Source organism: Micromesistius poutassou (genome assembly GCF_964030765.1).
Source record: "Micromesistius poutassou genome assembly, chromosome: 3".
NCBI lineage: Eukaryota > Metazoa > Chordata > Actinopteri > Gadiformes > Gadidae > Micromesistius > Micromesistius poutassou.
Window position 1 is genome coordinate 9913347 of NC_140273.1, and position 23124 is coordinate 9936470.

The 23124-nt window shown below is 42.8% G+C and overlaps 1 protein-coding gene across 1 annotated transcript in view; it reads right to left on the minus strand.

The window, feature by feature from the left end:
- Positions 1-23124, minus strand: part of mgat5b (alpha-1,6-mannosylglycoprotein 6-beta-N-acetylglucosaminyltransferase B) — a gene marked incomplete at both ends in the record, with an annotated part of 133331 nt that overhangs the window by 107812 nt on the left and 2395 nt on the right. Inside the window, one exon of the mRNA XM_084465126.1 lies at positions 21151-21263. Within this exon, the coding sequence (XP_084321252.1) occupies positions 21151-21263 (113 nt within the window). The remainder of the gene's footprint in view (positions 1-21150; positions 21264-23124) is intronic.

The following is a 23124-nucleotide window of genomic DNA, read 5'->3' on the forward strand; positions in this document are numbered from 1 at the left end:
TTGACTCGATGATATTGACATGACTGAAGTACAGCAACAGACTGATTCATACTATTTATATTGATGAGTGTAGTCATCGTCATCCATCTGTTGGTTTCAATTGTTACAATGAGCTTTCCCTCAAAACCCCTCTTGTGCCTCCAGATTTCCATTGTCACCAACCCATAAAACCTAACTACGACTCACTGTAACTTACTGTGATAAAAAGGATGCAATGATTATGAGTGTGTCACGACGAAACATAACTTGAGGTAAGAGGCAGAAATTAAGTTATATTACATTATGTGTGTGTGTGTGTGTGTGTGTGTGTGTGTGTATGTGTGTGTGTGTAGGGGGAGGGGGGGGGCAATGTGTCTGCTTATGTGCCTATTGTGTACTTATTTGTGTGTTCCTATGTATCTATGTTTGCTTATGTGTGTGTGTATGTGCATGTGTGTGGGTGCCTATGTCCAGTGTGTGCTTATTAGGAGTGGGAAATATAATAGATTCTTCGATGCATCACGATTCTCTCTAGAACGATTCCATCTCGATGCAGATAATTTAATAATCAGAATTAATAAAATTTGTTTGCTTGTTTGCTTGTTTGCCTGCTGCAGAGTGCTAAAGAAAACTCCTTTCTGCCTGCGGGTTCTCTGCGCAGAGAACCAACTTTATCTAATATTTAACAATTATTCGCAGAAGGCAAAGTGAATAGGGCTATTCCCCACGCCAGAGGTGAATAATTGTTGTAGTATATACTACACGTGAACAGTCCAAAAATAAACAAGATAGCACTTTTTGCCGGGATTTATTTGTTTTTAGTAGCGTGACAACGTGATGAAAACAGTATCCCAAGTTTGAGATCTCAATCTCGGGATATTGCGCAATATCCCGAGATAGCGAACCAATCAAATTGCGCCATCTTAGGAGGTTCACGTGTAGTATATAATAAAAAATATTAGACAAGGTAATTAATCTGTTAATTGTCTTTAATGATCATCAACGAGGAAAAAAATTAACGAAACCTTCTATCGAACGCATTTTCTATTGATATTGATTACGTGTCTATCGCAATACATATCGTTATCGTTTTATCGCCCAGCCCTAATCGTTACATTAGCATTTTCTATCTATCATTCTTCGAATGCTGGTTCTTCTGAGTGGTTCCGTACGTGTACGCTGGTGGGACAGCTGACCTATAAAATACAGACAAAGCATGTCATTGCCTACCCAGTACAAAGGTTGCAGCTAGCTCTTATTCTAACTTAGCGTTCCTGCGCTGTGCTGTTACTGACACACAGCATTTGCATGCCGAGAAGTGGCCGCAGCAAATTACTGGGACTAGGTTGAGCATTCGAGGTTGGTTCAAAATGCCAATTGGGTTCCAGTTTGTCGGTTACATTTAAATATGGAGCAAATGAAAAGGAAATGCCACACAAAAGCAATTATGTATATATTCAATATGCGGTCACAATGCTGTGACTACATTTTCATTTTTCTGTTCAGTTCACACTATATTTGAATGGAGCAAATGCTAATGAAATAAATAGGATAATGTTTGTGTCCAGGCAGGGGATTTGAAAGCTGCAGAAGATTGTTTGTCAGTGTGTACTATGTATATGTATATTTATACTGAGTGTGTGCATGCCTATTTGTGTGTGTGTGTGTGTGTGTGTGTGTGTGTGTGTGTGTGCATGCCTATGGGTTTACTATATACTGCTACAGTGTGTTCTCCAACAGCTCTCTCTCTTTGTCCACACCGTTTCTCATTTCCTCCCCACAATAAATCCTAAAACTGTCTTTTGGCCTCTCAATCCATACACACTCAATCTGTTTTCTTTAAAGCACTCTTTCATCAGACGGTTCGATAATCCAGCAGTCCCGGCGTCCCAAATGTCTGCCTCTCATTTTAAGTTACACGTTTTTCTGGCCTGCCGCAACATTTTTTCCTCAAACTCTCTTTCTCAAGTTTCTCTTTTTATCATTTCCTCCCTCTCTCTCTTACTCTATTTTTCTCCATTTCTCTACCATACCACCTCTAACACTAACAATTTTTGCTCTTAAATGGGAAATCTGGTGTAAAATGGATCTGGGATAGTTCTGGATTTAGTATGATAACGAGTTTGAATGTTCGTTTGGGAGCAAAAAAGCGCCTATAGACGCATTCTTATGTTGGCTGTTTTTAGCAGACAGAGCTTCAGCTGTAGGGCTGTACACGCAAGCTCTGTGTTCGCCCATCTACTTATCGAGTCTTAAAGACAAGATGGCGTCGACGGGTGAACTACTGATGGTATTGTGTGTATAAAATGTCCTTTTAATAAACAATCTGTACACTTACAAAGTTATCAATGCCTCGTTTTATATGTTAAGACCCTTATTATACTACTAAAGAAGTGTCGGGCTACTTCTAGCCTTGTAAGTGGCTTAAAATAGCGATTTATTTTTAACCATGAGACATGCCCTTATCATTCCAAATTCATAGTGTTTTGGTAGAAACGGCTAAAAACAGCCAACATAAGAATGCGTCAAGAATGCGTCAGACAAACTCGTTATCATACTAAACATGTTCCAAATCCATTTTTCTCTCTCTTCCCCCTCTCTTCCCCAGATCCCTTTTAATAGTCTCTCACCCCCCTCTTTATTCTACCTGAATGGCGCGTGCGGTTTCACGCAGCGTGTCCCTCGGCATTCACATGGGCAGCATTCGTCACGATGACGTGTGCAAAGTCTTTCGGCCAAAGCCGATCATTCAGCTTCATTGACTCCGGCCCCTTCCTTCGTTCAGCTCCATTCATCCAGAGGTAACCCCCCCCCCCCCCCCACCCCTCAGCATTCATGAACCAGCACACCACTCCACTCCACTCTGGAGGAGGCTCCGGGGACCAGGGTTCAGGGCTGCTCATGGACGCGTTGTGGGGTGAAACGTTACGTGGGTTTGAGAAGATGCGTCCAGATTGCATTGAACATCAGACGAAACATCCGCTGAGCCGAGGGAAACGCGTAGATGTTATTGGTTGAAGTGTGCTGGCTTCTGTTGTGGACACAATTTCTGATCAGACAGAGATTTCTTGAGCAGTAGAGAAAGATGATATGGATGCAAAATAACAACAGATATTTTCTTTGGCATTTGTTTTCAAAAAAGGGATTAGAACGTCAACAAGGTTAGATTATGTTTGCAGGATTGTGGATCCAAGTAGACAAAACTTTATTTATCATTTACCTTCTTCCGCTAGGCAACATCTTCAAACACCATAGCATCCACTTCCACTCATATGCAGATGACACACAGCTCTACGGATCTACCAAGCCCACTGCAACACTCCCCCCAAACACCCTCACCACCTGTATTCACGACATCCAGACATGGATGACCACCAATTATCTCAAACTTAACAGTAGCAAAACAGAGCTTCTGCTCATTGGCACTACATCCACACTCTCAAAATCCAACATTTCATCAGTCTCCATTGGGGAGGATGTCATACAAGTCTCCAAACAGGTAAAGAGCCTTGGAGTCATTCTGGACAGTACCCTTTCATTTTCCAACCACATCAATAATGTCTGCCGGACGGCTTATTTCCACCTCAGAAACATCTCCAGATTGCGTCCTGCACTTTCACTACACTCCACTGAAGTGCTTGTCAACACCCTGGTGACACCGCGCATCGACTACTGCAACGCCATCCTGTTAGGAATCCCCAATAAACTCATCCACCGACTCCAACTTCTCCAAAACTCAGCTGCACGTATCATCACCCGTACCAAGTCCACCGAACATGTCACACCCCTGCTGATTCAACTGCACTGGCTCTCCATATCGCAACAGATCAACTTCAAAGTCCTTCTGATGACATTCAAAGCCCTTCACAACCTCGCCCCCTCATATCACAGAACTCCTACAGACCTACACACCTTCACGCTCACTACGGTCATCAACAGCAGGACTACTGGCAATACCAAACATCAGACTCACCACAATGGGAGCAAGGGCCTTCTCCCATTCTGCACCAAAACTCTGGAACTCACTCCCCCCTTACATTCATGCGATTGACTCCATCTCACAGTTCAAAACTACTCTCAAAACTCACCTTTTCAAGTCAGTCTATAAACTTTAACCCCCCCCCCCACCCCTCCATTAGCATTTAGTTTGCTTGTTATCTTATTTATTTTTAATCTTTCTTAGCTAATAAACTCTTTCTTACTTCTATTTTCTTTTATTGTAAGGTGAACTTGGGTGTTTTGAAGGGCGCCATAAGTCCAATGTATTATTATTATTATTATTATTAAAACTACGCAGTGGACAAAAGTATTTTGAAAAGCCTTCGACATCCACAGCTATAAGCAACCGAGAGTTATTGATTCACATTCAATGCCAAGGTTAAGATGCATAGTGTGTCACATTTATCATTATTGCTACCAACATGGATTCAGGTTGTGGCAAAAAAATCGATTGATTCATTGAAAGTGAACAAAACAGCGAACATACAAAACAGGTAGAAGCACTAAGAAATAGGATCCAATAACAGAAGCGGCTTCAACATCATTCACTCTAATGTATACGCAGCTCTTGGCGTTTGAATTACATTGGTGTGAACAGAGGTTGGTTGGTCAGGTGTGACAGGTGGGAGGGGCCAATAGAGGGGTGATGGTCAGGTGTGACAGGTGGGAGGGGCCAATAGAGGGGTGATGGTTAGGTGTGACAGGTGGGAGGGACCAACAGAGGGGTGATGGTCAGGTGTGACAGGTGGGAGGGGCCAACAGAGGGGTGGTGGTCAGGTGGGAGGGACCAACAAAGGGGTGATGGTCAGGTGGGAGGGGCCAACAGAGGGGTGATTGTCAGGTGTTACAGGTGGGAAGGGCCAACAGAGGGGTGATGGTCAGGTGTGACAGGTGGCAGGGGCCAACAGAGGGGTGATGGTCAGGTGTGACAGGTGGCAGGGGCCAACAGAGGGGTGATGGTCAGGTGGGAGGGGCCAACAGAGGGGTGATGGTCAGGTGTGACAGGTGGGAGGGGCCAACAGAGGGGTGATGGTCAGGTGTGACAGGTGGGAGGGGCCAACAGGGGGTGATGGTCAGGTGGGAGGGACCAACAGAGGGGTGATGGTCAGGTTTGACAGGTGGGAAGGGCCAACAGAGAGGTGATGGTCAGGTGGGAGGGGCCAACAGAGGGGTGATGGTCAGGTGGGAGGGGCCAACAGAGGGGTGATGGTCAGGTGTGACAGGTGGGAGGGGCCAACAGAGGGGCGATGGTCAGGTGGGAGGGACCAACAGAGGGGTGATGGTCAGGTGTGACAGGTGCGAGGGGCCAACAGAGGGGTGATGGTCAGGTGGGAGGAACCAACAGAGGGGTGATGGTCAGGTGGGAGGGACCAACAGAGGGGTGATGGTCAGGTGTGACAGGTGCGAGAGGCCAACAGAGGGGTGATGGTCTTGTAAGATCACAGAAGACCTTTTTTTCTGAGTACTGAATGTGCTTATGTCATAACCTGCACCATCGTACCAAAGCCACGCATTTGGAAACAAAACCTCTGTTTATTACACAAACAAATGATTGTTCTATTGTTATTATTATTAGAATGAATTATGATTTAACTTTTCCGAAAATGTGATTTAATCACATGCTTGGTAAACGAAGAGCAATCGTCCTTGTTATGTTCCTATTCTGAAATAAAAATCCACTGTTCCACTGGGCCGAGCTCATTAGACCCTGGGATGGGAGAGGCTGCACTCCTGTGGTGCCTTGGATTAATCAAGGCTCACAGGACAGATCCGCTTTCAGCCACACACACAGCCTGACACGCCAGCCTTTACCACCTGTGTCTGCTGTAACAACTCTCGCCACCTCTACAATTAACTGCTTTGTACAATCGTATACCTGTGGCCTGGTGGTCGTCGTCGGAGCCCAGCAAGTACACTAAGATGGTCTGTGGCACACAATGAGTGTGTATGAAAGTGCACGTTAGATACAGATATTGTGTTGTGATGTCAAAAAACTGTTAGAGGGAGATCAAGAGAGAGCAAGAGAGAGAGATAGAGAGAGAGAGAGAGAGAGAGAGAGAGAGAGAGAGAGAGAGAGAGAGAGAGAGAGAATCCTGTGAAATCTTGAGCTAATCCAACGTGTCATCCCATGACACCTGTGCACACAGGGGCCTCAGTTATTAAATCTCAAATGACTTCCGTGGCTGATCAATTATTTACTAATCTCCCACAGAGAGCAATGTTCTACTCTAATATTGATGAGACAGCGACTAGACAGTGAAGACGCATGTGTGTGGGTGTGTGTGTGTGTGTGTGTGTGTGTGTGTGTGTGTGATTGTGTGTGATTGTGTGTGCCTACAAAATAGCCTGTAGGTGAAGAAATATAAACAGTTTGCAGCTCCGCAGAAATATAAAGTCACTGAGAAAAGTCCCAGAGCAGTCTGGGGGGGGAGTGGAACAGAGAAAAACATTTAACGCTGATTTACTTGCTGATAACATAACATCAGATTGCAGTGAGGATATTTAATTGCAAAAGTGCATGCTAGGACTTTCCGAGAGCCCTGCACCAGCTTGATAAATCAGTGTGTGGGTGCAGATATGTGCACAGAGGTGTGAATGTGTGTGTATGTGAGTATGTGTATATGTATGTGTGTGTGTGCCTACATGTGTGAGTGGTTGTGTTTGTGTGTGTGCGTTTGTTACATGTGTGCGCCGGTCTGTGAGTTCTGTGGCAGCTGTGGTGTGTAATGATCTTTGTGCAATTGCATCATCCACGCTTGCTTAGTCCCCCACATTTTAGTTGAATGGTGTTGATGTAATGCTCTGTTTGGGTGGGTATTCGTGTATGTGTATGTCAATGTGTGTGCATGAGTGTGTCTATGTGTGTGTGCGTATGTGCCTGTGTGTGTGTGTGTGTGTGTGTGTGTGTGTGGTGTGCCTGTGTGTGTGTGTGTGTGTATGTGTGTGTGTGTGTGTGTGTGTGTGTGTGTGTGTGTGTGTGTGTGCATGTGTGTGTGTGTGTGTGTGTGTGTGTGTGTGTGTGTGTGTGTGTGTGCATACGCATGTGTGTGTGCATACGCGCGCATGTGTGTGTGTGTATGTGTGTGTGCATGTGTGTGTGTGCGTGCATGTGTGTGTGCAGGCGTGTGTTCAAAGTACTCAATCAGAGTAATGCAATGCTGAGACCCGGGTCGCTTGGCGCATACGGTGTAGTAGCTGCCAACCACGACTCAGCCCTGTCCCGCAGGACTCATTCCTCAGTGTGTCTGCTTCCTCCAGGAGACGGAGAGACGTGAGTGGCGCCATTAAGGAAATGAGAGCCATGAATCAAGCAGTAGATTAATTAGCCGTTAGCTCCATGGGTCAGATCAGAGCTACACACACAACAAAACTGGTTGAAAACCATGGGGGATAACGCACACACACACATACGCACACACACACACACTGACATACACACACACACACACACACACACACACACACACACACACACACACACAGACACCAAGGCATCACAGGCAGTAATGGAGCAGCTAATATTATAACAGACTATCGCTGAGTGTTGTACATTGTCCCTGGCGCTCAATGGCGGTGGACTTTCAGCTAGAGAAAAACACGCTGTCTCTGCCATTTGCAAATGACAGGGAGCTCCACACTCAGTCCAGCTCCGATCGGTGAATCGGCCAGATCTTTTATTTGAAACACACCTCGAGAAGAAAAAGAGGGATGGAAATCAGTGCAGACAATAAGGCAGGCTCTAACAACGGAAAATACATTTCTTTAGATGGTGCATTGTCACTGTGGACTGGGAACATTGTCCCTTTAAAGAGTACCATAACCTAAACAAAAGAGACAAATTGCTTTTTCCTGGTCTTCCACTGGGAGAAACACAAAGGCCCCAAAACTGTTTCACTGTGACTATCGACTGTACACTAACTGTTCCAGAGAGAGAGAGAGACAAAGGCAGTGAGAGAGTAATAAAAGAGAGAGAGAGAGAGAGAGAGAGAGAGAGAGAGAGAGAGAGAGAGAGAGAGAGAGAGAGAGACAGAGACAGAGACAGAGAGAGAAAGAATGAGATAAAAGAGAGTGAGAGACAGAAAGAGAAAGAGGGAGACAGATATATAGAAAGAGGGAGAGGGAGAGAGACAGACAGAGAGAGATAAAGAGAGAGATAGATAAAAAGAGAGAGGGAGAGAGATAGAAAGAAAGAAATAAAGAAAGAAAGAGAGAGAGACCCCCGCCCTAGAGAGTAGATCAATAAACACAGGAGGCGTGAGAAGCGTGAGAAGCGTGAGAAGCTTGAATTTGTAGTTCCGGCCAATGAGATGCAGTGGTGCCCATCGGGGCATAGAGCAGAACGTTGTGTTTACGGGACAAGGCCGGCGGCCAGGCATCTGGGTTTGCTTAGCTCCATGGGGCACCAGCGATGACACGCTCAGAAGGGGGAGTTTATCATTCAGCAGGAGGAAGGAGGGAGGGGAGGAATGAGGGAAAGGAAGGAGGAGGGAAGGGAGGAAGGAGGGAAGGGCAGAAGGAGGGAAGGAAGGGAGGAAGGAGGAAAGGGAGGATGGAGGGAAGGCAGGAAGGAGGGAAGAGAGGGAGGAGGGAAGAGAGGGAGGAGGAAGGAAGGGAACGAAGGGGGGAAGGAAGGGAAGGGAAGGGAGGAAGAGAGGGAAGGATGCTGCATGTCAATTCTTGATGGACATGTAGGGAACAAAAGCCGAAGGAATTATTAATAATGAAAACCATTGTTAATAGTAATTACTTGTTTTGAGTTTTCACGGCTGACATCTTTGAATTAAACAAATTTACATATCATACAAAATATGATAGTACATACAAAATACTATTGAAGACTAGTAATGATGAGGCAACCATTAAACAGAGCTAGTGTGTGTGTGTGTGTGTGTGTGTTTTTGTGCATTACATCTATGTATTGAAAATCTGATTACCAATTGAGGGATTGTATAAAATCTCTCTCTCTAAGTCCTTGTGGTTGCTCACTAGTTTAAATTTTCCTGACAACACTGTATAACGAGGTATAATGAGCTGTTGTTGGCGTTAATTGGGCGGAAAGGGAAGCTAAAATTCCCTTCATAATATGAAGGGAATTGCCCAAGTTGCACTGACTTCATTGTAAGGAAACTAATCTGAATGTGACAGCGAGTGTTGGTGAGCAAGTGTGTGAGTAGGACAATGTTCACCTGGCAAAAGTGTGGGCTTAAATTTCAGCGCAGGATTGCGCAATCGGTACACATTCATGGTACATCAGTATCCTGATGTACCATGAAGATGTGACTAAGAGAGGAGAGGGAGAAACTAATAGGACTGTATATAGTTAAGAAAATAAGTTAGCAACTACTGTTTCCATAGTACATGTAAAAGGATTAAAAGTTAATGAATTCATTGAAAACAAAGTGTTTGATTTCTTCTTTTCGCAGAAGACAGAATACAGTACACGACAGTTAAAATAATAGCACATCGCAATGAGGACATTTGTATAAGGAATTGAATGAAGAGAATCCCTTAAATTAGTCTTGGGGGCCAAATGTAATTAAGCTCGAAAGTATCCCCCCCAAACTTAAAAAATCCCCCCTATGTGGAGCTCTTAAGCGGGGAATTCCCCCCCATTTTGAAAAATTAAATTTAAGCCCATCTACCAATAGCAGATACTGGAAAGGAGTGACTGCAGCAGTGCGTGTTTTTGTGTGTGTTTGTGTGTGTGTGTGTGTGTGTGTGTGTGTGTGTGTGTGTGTGTGTGTGTGTGTGTGTGTGTGGGCGTCTATGTCTGCATATGTGTGTGTGTGTTTGCCACTCTCTATACAAACAGAATAAAGAGAGTGAGAGAAGAAAGAAAAGGGAAAAAAGAGAGATAGAGACAAAGAGATACAGAGACAAAGAGAACAAGAGAGAGAAAGATAAAAAGAGAGAGAGAGAGAGCAAGAGCAAGGGCGAGGGTGAGAGATACATGTAGGGCGTAGAAGTAAAATGTGAATAGTGTGATAATAGAGTGCTTTTAGAAAGACTTCACCGTTTGCGATGTGACACACAAAGGAAGAAAAGTTACTCCTGTCCCTCTTTCTCTCTTTCTCTCTCTCTCTTTCACTATCTCTTGTATCTCTCTGTATCTCTCTCACCCTCTTGGAAGATATGTCACCTCCTCCCTAAAGCGTTTCCTGAAATAGCGCCGATGCCAGTGAGCTGCTGCGCTCACCACACCACATCAAAGCAGCCCTCCCAGTGAAGCTCTTTAGCATAGTAGATACAGTGCTGTCTGTATCTATCTACTGTACACCGCTGGCTCTGTGGCGCTCTTAGCTAGATCCACGGCGAAGTAAGGGCGTAGGGGGACCAAATGTGTATGTCAGATGAAAAGAAGATATAATCACGCCCTTAATATCTGTTTCTCACTTTTCTTCAACAGTAATGCAGAAACGATGAGTAAGTTTCAGTAAAAAGAGGTAAAATGGGTTGTTTAGTCGTTTAAATGGAAAGACAAAGACGGAATGGAGAGAATAGTGAGATAAAGAGACTAATGGATAGAGAGACAGACAGAGGGACAGAGAGAGATATAGAAAGACAGACAGACACAGAGACAATCAGGATGACAAAGAGACATACAGATAGAAACACAGGGAGAGAAAAGTAAAGTGAATAGAGAGACAAAGACACAGAGATAGAGAAGAAGAGACAGACAGGGAGACGAACAAGGAAACAAAAGGAGAGAGACAGAGAAGGACAGATAGAATCAATGACAAAGAGAGAGGTCGATAGATAGATAGAGATAGACAGACAGCGAGACAGCGAGACAAACAGGGGGATACACAAGGATACAAACAAATAGACAGGCAAACAGGCCATCAAACAGACTCACTTTCCAGTAGTGAAAGTGAGGTAAACCAGTCTCTCTCACTAATTAAGTTCCATGTAAGATGCCAGCGTGTTTTTTCTTTGTCGCACAATAAGCTGAGCTGCTGTGAAATTTGCACACATATAACTTATTTTAGGTTTGCTATCTTTCAAGCCATCCCACGTGTGAGGCTCCACAGACGTCCTTCTAACCTATGAACTCGACTCATCTCTAAACAGCTTGACCTCAAACAGCGTGGAGCTCAGTGAAACCATGCCCAACCATAGATGGAAACCACCTCTTACCGAATAATCAGATCGTTCATCCACATCATAAAAAAAAAAAATCACACATTCACACACACTAATATTCCCAATACAAAACTCAAGCTGCACAAATATTGACGTTACATAATTAATTCTTGATTTTGGCGTCATGATTCTACCAGGTGTGGGGCGAGACTGGGGAACATCTAGAATGGGATTAGTCCATTCCAGGGTCTCACACACACACACAGGTGGCAAAAAATGCATGGCCAGAAAAGAAGCCACAACTTTTACCATTCTCAACGCAGACAGGATCCAACCACACTTGAAACATGTTAGTGCCAGGCTATAATACAGAGGAAGTTTGGCTCACAAATACTAATTAATTGAATACTGTCTACTCTGTCTACTATCTCAATTGTCTATTGAGACAAAGCGTGCAATTTGAAAGGATTCCCTTTCTGACATTATTCCGACTCATCCTACCCATTATATTCACATCTATTAATTTTATGTTCCAGCTCAGAAAGCGATAAAGCAAGTGCATGATAAGTAATCATCTCTTTGAGAGACAATTATAAAAACTAAGTGATTTTCACTTCAGTGATCGTGATCTTGTGGTGCAGTGTCAAATATGAACTATGTATGGCATGAGGATGAACTTCAACAAGGTAGGCCTTGTTGAATAACACCGGCTACGTTCGTTCATTGTGTCACCTAATCTGATCTAAGCTATATACATAGAGAGATAGAGATATGTATGCATACATGAATAGTTAGAGAGATAGCTGAACAAATGAACCGATGGACAAATGAACCAAGAATCAAACACACAATTGATTAATCGATTTAATTGATGATTAAATAACTAAATAAATAAATGAATAAATAAACAAATAGCAAAACTAGATGGCCTGTATAAGTTCTTCTCTGCTGTCAGGCAGCTAACGTATTAATCTGTGGGGGAGTGGATGAGCTGTATGAGGAGGACGGGGAGGAGAGATGTTGAGCTTGAGGAGAGCACGATAACCACCGGTGAAGCTTTGCTTATACGGCCTTGTATTTGCCTCTGCAAATGCACGCATGCATGCACGCACACACGCACGCGCGCACACACACACACACACACACACACGGCGGGGTGGTTTCACTCCAATTGCCTATAGATAAGGACCACAACACAGCGCAGCGTATTTTTGTACTATCAGTACAAAGCCTCGAACGTCATTAGCATGCACACTGGCCCATCAGAGTGTGAACAGAAGCGTAAACAGGCTTGACTTGGGACACTATCGGGGGGGCGGGGGCAGACAAGATGACCGTTTACACAGAGCCGAGTGGAATGATTAGCCAGCCACCGCTGTGAGCGCGCCGCTAATGCCTGATGGGTAATTGAGCCGGCGCGTTGCTGCGCTTTGTGTTGTCACCTTCCCCCGGCACAGCCATCGGATAATGCGGCGTCTCGGAGAAGTCCCATTTATAGCCCGGGTAATAGCACTTATGTCAGGACAATGGCTCCAGCATCCCCCGGAAATGAGATGGAGTTTTTGGGTCGTTAATATGTATCCAAGGCGCTAATGGGCTAAAGCATGCCATGAAGCCGGCAGCAAGGAGATGACGCGGCATCCCACTAGGAGGGAAAGTCAACGGACACACTTTGTTGAGTGTTAGTCACCGTCAACATGTAACCCTTTCCTTTTGTTGTGAATATAATATTTGTGAATTCAGTCGTGCACCTTTTAAAAAAACCTCACTTGACACGTCAAGTGGATTTTAGCACAATGAAATCAAGGTAATTCAATTAAACAGAAATACAGCCCATTGAGTAGCCTTGTAGAACTAATGATCAGAACTCTGTCAGATGTACACACCATCTGCCACAGCTGAAGGCTGCCAAGTATTAACACATAGCCGTCACCTGCCATGCCACGTTCAACACTCCCACAACAACGGTGGGGGTCAGAGATCTAACTTGCTCATACACACAGATTTGCTCTTCACAGGGATTTACTGTTGGATTTTAGCCACTTCTGGGATATAGAATATCACGTTTAAAAACCTGTTCACTGGGCGGTTTCTCCTTTCTCCTCGTGTATGTGTGTGATCTTAGTGAGGAGATTCACTGTTGAGTGGGGTTCAGGGCCCCCAGGCTTCCTTTCAAGCAGGCTTAGCGGCCGACTGTGATAGTACCATCCTAGATTTGACAGCCTTTTCTAAGCCATTAAGACTCAAAGAGCATCAACTGGAGGACCAGAAAATACATTTATTTTACCTTTACAAGTACAGAAATGTGCGGATCAAATTAAATTGACATTCAAATTATACACAAAGGATATATTTTTATAAATATAAATGTTTAAGACTTTATGTAAGAATATGTGTGCGGAATCCGAGTAGGACTGTCTGCTGGCTGTAAAAGGCTATAGCTGTCAGGCTGTCCATCATTCCCCCAGGCAGTCTGAGGTTGGACAAAGTGAGTACACACTGATTCCTGAGTCCTGCCATTGAAGCCGTTATTTTTGTGTTTTCAAAAGCAACAATAACACAAAAACAGCTCATCATCCTCAATTAATATTCTTTGACAAACATTATGAATCATCATTGCTGTTTTTGCAATTTTTTATTTTTCTGCAAAGAAAAAGCAAGGCCATATTTATTTTTTATATGAGACTTGGTTATAAGATAAATAAAGTTGTTTCATATCACAACAGTTTAGTCTGTGTATGTATATTTCATGTTTATTTCATTAATACACAGGATCAGATGTTATAATCCCTTGTGCCAAAATCCAAGGAAAACACATATTCAGAAGCCCCTGCCCAAACCAACCTTATAAGCACGCTGGCTACCAACCAATGGTGAAAAACACAAGACAAATGGCCCAACTAACAGCAGTATGCAGTTTAAACCTTAACACCATTCCAACTAAACTCAACTAAAATCAAAATGATATTTAGTCGACTATACAATACAATACATTAAAAAAGTAATAAATGAGCATTTAGTAGCTTATTTTTCAAAAAGAAAACTCCCCGGAGTATAACCCTGTATAACCCTAGTGGGTCTGTGTTTTCCTCGGCTCACGCATCATTCTCACCTTTTTCACCCCAAACCAGTTTGCATGCCTGCTAGTAGGCCTAAACATTTATTTAACCATGGGCGATAGCATAGCCTACACTTTTTTTTTTTTTTTTCGAAAATGTTTAAAAAAAAAATTAAAAAAATATAAAAAAATTATGATAAAAAAATGATATTAAAAAAATCCAAAATATATATATAAAAAAAGATATAAAAAAATAAAAATGATATTAAAAAAATATATAAAAATAATTATTTTAAAAAATTATTAAAAAAAAAATAATAATAATAATAATTTGACCTGCACGCATGGAAATTTGACCTGCGTGCAGGTCAAATTTTTATTTATTTAATTTTTTATTATTATTTTTTTATCATTATTTTTTATATAAACATTTTTTATATAATTTAAAAAATAATAATAATATAATTTATATATATATATAATATATATATATTTTTTTTACCCCAAACCAGTTTGCATGCCTGCACCAGTGCCCCCTTTGAGTCACTCACACACACTCTGACACTGACTCAAAGAACATTACCGGTACCTGACAGACATTGGATATTGTATGCAGTCCCCTCTTCATTCATCACACTGTTAACACTGTTTACATGCTGCTATAGCATACTAGTGCTATATATATTTTTTTACTGCTATTTGCTATTTTGCTGATTTGCTACTTTTTTGCTGCTTCTGTGGCACATTCAATTTTACATTTCACAGGTATACTTGTATGCAAATACAACACTTGAATATTGAATCTTAAACAGTATCATCTTACTGTTTACTGCATTGACATCCTTAAACCGTTTTTAATTCAACTTAAAATATAACAGGAAAAGTTGTTTTATCTTCTGATTCATTGGACCAAGATGAATGCCGAGACACAAGCTGGAGATATTCAATAGCTGAAGACTGTAAAGAAATGTCTTATGGAACCATAGAATTGAGACACTGAAATATAAAATGATATTCTCTGTCCCCTCAGGGATGTAGAGCGTGAGAAGAGAAAGACAGCGAGAAAAGAAAGAAAACAAGAAAGAGACAGCGACAGAGACAGAGAGAGAGAGACTTACCTTTTATATGTATACATTTGAATTGAAATGATATTGTGAATTTGTACCATTATTATTATTTTGCTTCTATTTCTGTATCTTATTAGCTATGTAAATGAATGCATTTTTCTATGCCAATGAAGCCGGCAGGGAATAAAAGCCAACAGGGCATGCAGAGGGAGAGGGAGACTGATTCAGAACAAAGGGCGCAGCGTGTTATCATAGGGACGTATAAAGCAACCACCATGAGAGAGCTCCATCATCACAATGCAGCACCTGCCTCTACAGGGACACCATTGATCAAGTGTCTGATTGGTGTCAGTGTCCAGGAAAACACTCTAGTTAGGCTGCCCCGTTTTTTTCCCTTTACTCCAATCTGCCAGTAGGCCATTTTCTTTTTTTTTCTCGTTACGGTAAGCTTTAAAATCAAATTTTCTAGTCTGAGCTGAAATTGAGGGTGAAAAGTGCATACACACACAAACACACACACACACACACACACACACACACACACACAGAAACACACACACGTCCACCCACACACACCTCCCCATACCCTCTCTCTCCTTTCTACTATTTTATTGAATGCCTTTCCACCTCTTGCACTCAGCCCCCTCCTCCCTGTGTCCCCTTCTCCGCCACCCGTCACTCCCTCTCCCCCCGGTCCATCTCTTCATCTCCCTCTCACTTTCTACACAATTTAGATTCCCCTGAGGAGCCACAGGAGTGGAGGGGAGGGGGGGGAGGGTGGGGGGGGGCAGGTGCGATTGCAGTGAACCCCCCCCCCCCCACCCCCCCCCCCCCCACCCACCAGTTTCCTGACCTCCAGAGGAAGCACGGGTAATCCTCCAGAATGCGAGGAAATGTTGGCACACACACATACACACAAGAAGAGCAGGGGTTGGTGGTGGAGGAAAATCAGCTAATACCCCCACCCACTGCACTCCACCCACTGCGCTCCACTCGCCCGCTAGTGGTGCAGTTTGGCTGTGAAATGACTCAACGTGTGATGCACGTCTTTTGCGACCGCTAGAGAGAGTGGATGCAGGCATCCAAATGGCCCACAAGCCCCGGGATGCATTGGGAGCTATATATATAGATATGAAAGGTGATATATATATATATATATATATATATATACTCCATATATATATACTCCATATATATTATACATATATATATATATATATATATATATATATATATGGAGGTAATCCGCTGCGGTAGCCTTGAGACTGGCACATGGTTTGATTGAGCTGTCAACACAGCTTGTGGCGTCATTATCCAGCAGTTGTGCAGGGCTCAGCGACAGTAACACCACACTAGTGTCTCACCCACATACGTATCTAGCTATCTGACGTTAGGACCAGGACGATGAATAAAGCAGGGATACTAAGACAAAGAAACAAGCTCTTGTTATCTGTCTATATATATATTATAGCCTACTGTTGTTGTTGTTGTTGTTTTTTTGGGGTTGAACCATATATATATATATATATAATATAAGTATACATATATAGTATGTACTGTATATATGTTATGTATATATATAAATATAAATATATATACATGATTAATGATTAATCCAAATGGAAATGATGATGTTAAGATTACAATATATCTATATATCAAATCCTACATACATTTATAATAATTTGATACTGGCACTACACTGGTACTGCATCCTTCACAGTTAACCAAGTTATCTTGTGAACGTGTTTGTGCCTCCTATCTTGTAAATGTTGGAGAACACGTTTTTGTTGTTTTCCACACCGAGAGAATGACCAACATGGAGCAAACACATCAACAGCCTCCAGCTATTCGCTGTGTAAAGGCCAAGCAACCTTTCTGTAGAACATTTTTATAATGACATGCAAACACCGAGTGCCTACAGGAAACAAAAAGGCAGGCGCAGGATAATGCGATGCATACACTGGCCCAAGATTATCTTCCAGCTGGCTCAACGCCGAAATAAAAGCAGTATGTACAAGAAAGTCCTTTGAATGATGATTTGTCTGATGTGATAGTGTGCGTTTAGAACATGTCTAGTTGAACTGGTTCCATGCCCCCACCGGTGTAAATAGTGTAAACAGTTCAGCCCTGTGCAATATGAATATTGCGCTATTTTTTTTAAAGAGTAATCCTGGCAAATCAAGAAATATTGGAAGCTATTAAGGGCAGCTGCTAGAGCAAGAGAGGAGATGTTTGAGACTATATCAATAAGCCCATGGGGAAGCAAAGGAAAAAAGAGGGAATGATGTAAAAATATTATGTAATTTGCAATAAGTGAGCACCAAGCGAAGGACTTGGCCTTGTTGTGATCTCGGCCAGACATTATTCTTGTTGCCACGGCAGCACCAGAAAGCTACTTTAATATTAATCAAAGTATTAATTAAAAGTCCTGCCAAAAAAGATATGTGCAATTTGTGTGTGTGCGTGTACACACAAATACTATATGGGTACTCCGTAAATGTTTACTGTTGTTATTAGTGACCTTGTATTTTATTTGCAAGTGGCCGTGTATGTGCGTGTGTATTTGTGCGTGTGCACAGACATGAGTATATTCATGCATGTGTGCGAAGGAAAGAGATCTTTAATGTGCACTAGTTCTGTGTTTGTGCATTCATGTGTGTATACACATACGTAAGTGCTAGTGCGTGTGCGTGAGTGTGTGTTTGTGCGTCTGTGGGTGTGTGTGAGAAGGTGCACCATAGTGACTTACTGAAAGAGCCAATTGTTTTGCAGAGCAGAATTGCAGAGAGCAGATGGAGTGGTGCCTCCCTGGTATCAATCGTGTCACATACTGCTGCTCTGTTTAACAGCCCGTTTCTGGCCAGATCATCACTTACACAGACACAAACATGAAGACGTACACAAAACAGATGCGCACACATACACACACACACACACACACACACAGTCCAGGTCACACACACACACACACACACACACACACACACACACACACACACACACACACACGCACACACACACACACACACACACATGTACACATACAATGAAGGAAGCAGTGGGAGGTGTCCCCAGGTGCATAGGCCTACACAAACATGTTTACACACACACACACACACACACACACACAAACAAACAACAAGACAACACACACACACACACATAAACAAAACTAGGTCCAGTGGGAGAACATAGTTGGACACTATGCAGCTTTTAATGAGCTTGCTCCAGATGTCTGCCCGGACTCCAATGCATGAGTAGTTAACTAATCATGCAGACACACACACACACACACACACACACACACACACATACACACACACACTTTAATGTACTGCGCACACACACATGGATGCACTGACTTTAATGTGCTGCACACACATGAACACACACACACACGCACGCACGCGTACCGGCTTTAATGTCCTGCACACTTGTGCACACTACTAAGCACACACACACACCGACCGTAATATTAATTCACACACACACTAATCCTGCCCCCCCCCACAGCCATCATGACCTTACTGAAAGCTCTCCAAGTCTTGCAGGCGGCATTTACTATGCTCCATTAAACTCTCCCCACTTCTTACATTGTACTCCAAAGGGCCAAACCACACCGATTCTTGCCAACATATCCCATACTATGGGAGTGTTCATCCTACGGTTGTTAAAAAAAAACATAGTTTCTGTTTCAATACAAAATGGTTTTTTTTTACAGATGTTTATCTACCGCATATATGATCGTCTTAAACCAAGAACCTAGTGAAAACTGTCTTCATGTCAATCAGGGTGGGTAGAAAATAGATGACATGATAATATAAACACCAGCAATAAGACTATATCTTTTTATTAAAGGGTTTGTGATATAAATAATATATAATGATACATTATTTTCAAATCAAATATGTATAATAAGAATAAATAATTAATAATGAATATAAAAAACCCATTGCAATCGGTTGAGAAATATCGGTTAAGTAATGCGTTATAGCGGTTTTTATCGAGAAAAAAAACATTTCCCCTGTTTACTTGTATTTGTTTACATGGCCTCGCCAATATAGAGGTGACGTTGACGCATCGCAGCAACAGGTCAAAGCAGTCAATGAGGAGTCTGTGTATATATGTCTATGGAACATGAATGATCCCTGTGAGCCAAGTAGCACCCCCATTAGGGCAGTTTAAGACTCGAGCCACTAAGCCCAGGTACTACTGGTCCCACACTGCGCAGCGTCCGTTTCAACAATTCACGCCTTCGCTGTTCCAATTCTCTCCTTGTTTCTGAGCAACACACATTCAAGGCTTGCGGGCGAGTTTACAAAGCTTGCTAGCCCAGTGAAGATTTAAAGGATCCCATGTCTCGAAAGCCAAGCCAAATATAAACCTAGAGAGGCAGCATCAGTTTGACAGCTGAATTCAACTTGTGCCTCTCGTGGCTGTGTTCTTTTAACCTTGCAACATCAACTCCTGCAATAAAACATTAACGTCTCTTGTTGGTTTGTTTTGTTAATAGTTAATAGCAGGAATAAGTCAAACATTTGTGTGGAAGGAAAGAAAGACAAAACTCCAAAATAAAATTCAGTCTTGATGTGAGAATCTTTTTTAACAGTAGGATAGGAATCTCTCTAGGATCATAAATTACACTCAAAGACAAACATTGAAGGGCAATAGCATTTACAAAATATTCAAATAACTAATGATTAATACAATTTCTTCAGCATGCAGACTGCAAGGCAGAATAACAATGTCACTCTTCCATGAAACACTACCATGAGCTCAATAGGCAACACATTTCCAGCCTCCCCATTGGTCACCGCATCCCCTGGCTAGGTCATGTGACATGGTTTGGTCCCTGTAGGAATGAGATGTGGACTCGCTGGGTCACATAAGCCAGTTCAGTCCAGAGTCAAAATCCGGACTGGAACAAATCCGTCCTTCAAAATATGAAATGACTGAAATGTCTGGAAGGAGGCATCTGCTAACGACGTTTGGTTTCAGAAGCCTGACCAGAGCCACAGTGTTAATCCTAGTATAAATTACTTCTTATGAATATAACATCCACGAGAGTGGGGGACTTGTCTGTCTAGGCAGAAGCAGATGTATCGGTAGAACACATTTTAAAAGCCACTGCCGATAGGAAGTATTGATTTGTAATCATTTATTTTCCTATTTGTGAGGTTGTATCACCAAGGTTGTTTAACATGTGTTGTTTGGTAAATGGACAGCATTTATTAAGCACTTTTCTACTCAAAGTGCTTCACCATTAGAGCCACACATTCACCCATTTATACACACATTCATACACACCTTCATACTCAGCCAGCTCGTCAGGAGCAGTAAGGGACATCTGTTTTGCTCAGGGACATATGGACATGCCGGGTTCGAACCAGCAACCTCTGTTTCAACAACCTGCTCTACCTCCTGTAGCCACTGCCATTGTGCCATTTCCTTTTGGTACAATTACTTTGAAAATCTTGCTACAATTCTGTTTTTACCTTATTTTACTTAATTCTACCTTATCATGTAATATCATAATCTTTCTCTGTGCCTTTACCTTGTTAATTAGCATGCTGCATGTCCTAATATATCTACTGGTGCACTTAGGTTCTTGGAACAGAGAAAAGCGTAACTTTGACAACAAAACGGCAGGACACGGTAATGAAACGCTCGCAGGTGCATGTTAATTCATGGCACAGCAATTAGCAGTGACATTACAGCAATCAAAGCTTTCATGCATATGCATGCGACATGCAACACACCCACCCACAGCCACATAAATATACACACAATCACACACACATACACACACACACACACACACATAACAACCCCACCGCCCTCCCATTGCGTGCACACAAACACAATCAGAAAACCCCAAACTAACCCCCTCTGCCCCACCCCCCGCCCACACACACACACACACACACACACACACACTCATAAAAGAGTAAATGTCAGTACCTTCTGTGCGGATGGTGAAGGGAGCATCTCCTAGTCTCTTGGCGGAGAACTGTCCCCCAAGAGAGGTCATTAGGAAACACAAGCTGAAGAAGCCTATGCCTACCACAAATATCCTGCAAGACAGGGGATGGAAAAGCAGGAGGAAGGTGATGACAAGGAGGAGGAGGAGGAGGAGGAGGAGGAGGAGGAGGAGGACAGGTGTATTGTTTTTGGAGTGACCATTTAAATGTTTCAAGGCAGAAGGAGAGGAGAGAGAGGAGGGAGAAGATGATGGCCATGTGATAAAAGAAAAGGAAAGGAAAGTGAGGAGAGGATAGACACAGGAGGTCAGGACAGGGAAGAAGGGGCAGGAGTTTCAGGGAGAGGAGTGGAGGTCGGGATGGCGTGACGAGGGGAGGTGATAAGAAAGTATGGTGCAGAGCAATACGTGCAGTTGGGGGGCATGGGGCGCCAGGCAACGGCGTGACGGACAGGACGACAGGATGAAGAAATAACAAACCAAAATGCATGTCGTGTGGAGGAGAACAGAAAAGGAAAAAGTGAGTGATAGAGTGAGAGGGGAAGGGGAGGGAAAGTGAAAGAAAAAGCGTTAGAAACACGGCATAAAAGACAGCATGCAGAACACATTGTGTGCACACCCCGTAAAGCAGAAGAATGAGCCAGAAAGTGCACTTATTAGTGGAAATGTTCTGTCCACAGTTACACTGACACACATCCAAGACTACTGTAGGACTGGTGGCCAAATGAGTGGCACCCCTTCACCCCATGGGATCACTAATTGTTAGTGATGGAATCAGATAGGGAGGAGACAGATGAGGAGAGGAGAAGAAACAGAGGAGAACAGAAGAAATGGAACCCAAACAACAGAACTGACAAGATAAGAAGGAGAAAATACTACTTTATGGGGTGGAGAAGGGAACTACAAAGTGTATATTCAGTACAGTGTGTGAAGAACAAAATAATCCCCACCCCATTCTGTTCTATCTGAGCCAAGCCTAGAAATGGGGTCGAAAACATCGGGCCAGTCGTGTTGCCGTTAATGGGCTTCATCTTATATCCCAGAACATTTGTTTGGTACAATGTGGAGTCTGTGGTGTCATGTATTACATTTTAAAATATTTGAACAGGGTATCGGTCAAATAGGGTTCGGGTGACAAAACACATCAGCCAGCAGGGTGTTCGCCTGTACATGTTAAGCAAGTTAACATCATGACATATACTTTTTAGCTGTAGAGAAAGAAAACAATCCAATATAGAACACTATATTTTGTTGAATATATGAATATGTGACTCCAGTAATGAGTAAGATGGGTAAGAAAGCCCATCTTTTTCATTTCATGGTGTCTCTAAATACCGGGTGATAGATTATGAGAATGCTTATTTTTATTTTTATTTTTATATTTACTTATTTTTCATCAAACTTCTCATGAAATGATCTCAAACTTTCCACCAATGACTTGGAAAAAACAACAGAAGTGGGGCAGACAATGCAGCGAGTCGAGAAAAACTAGCCAGGGGGAGTTTTGCAAACTGTTTGCAACGGTCATTATCACAATTCACTTCATCACTTAGAGGAAATGTGGCAGGGATTACTGCTAGCCTTTTGTTTCTACATCCAGTCCTGAGAACGCAAGGCTTTTCCTCTGCAAAGACGTGAATTATTCATGATTATTGCTGAGCAGGAATTGTTTGCTCAAATGTAGGGCTCAGTGTGAACTCTGTCGGCGCTTTCAGTAAAAGGTAAACAACGACTTCAACAGCCACCGTAGTTCCACGCAGAGAGCTGAGCTCACGCTCTGCTACGGCGTGAAGCCAGGCTTCCTCAGTCTACAATGACGGCAGGCCGCTTACAAACTGTGTTGAACGGATTTGATTGATGCGGGGGCAATGAGGATGAATTGTTGTAACCTGATTGAGCAGGGCTGAACTATTGAGCAGGGCTGTTTCTAGGCTTTCATAACAATACTCGCTTCA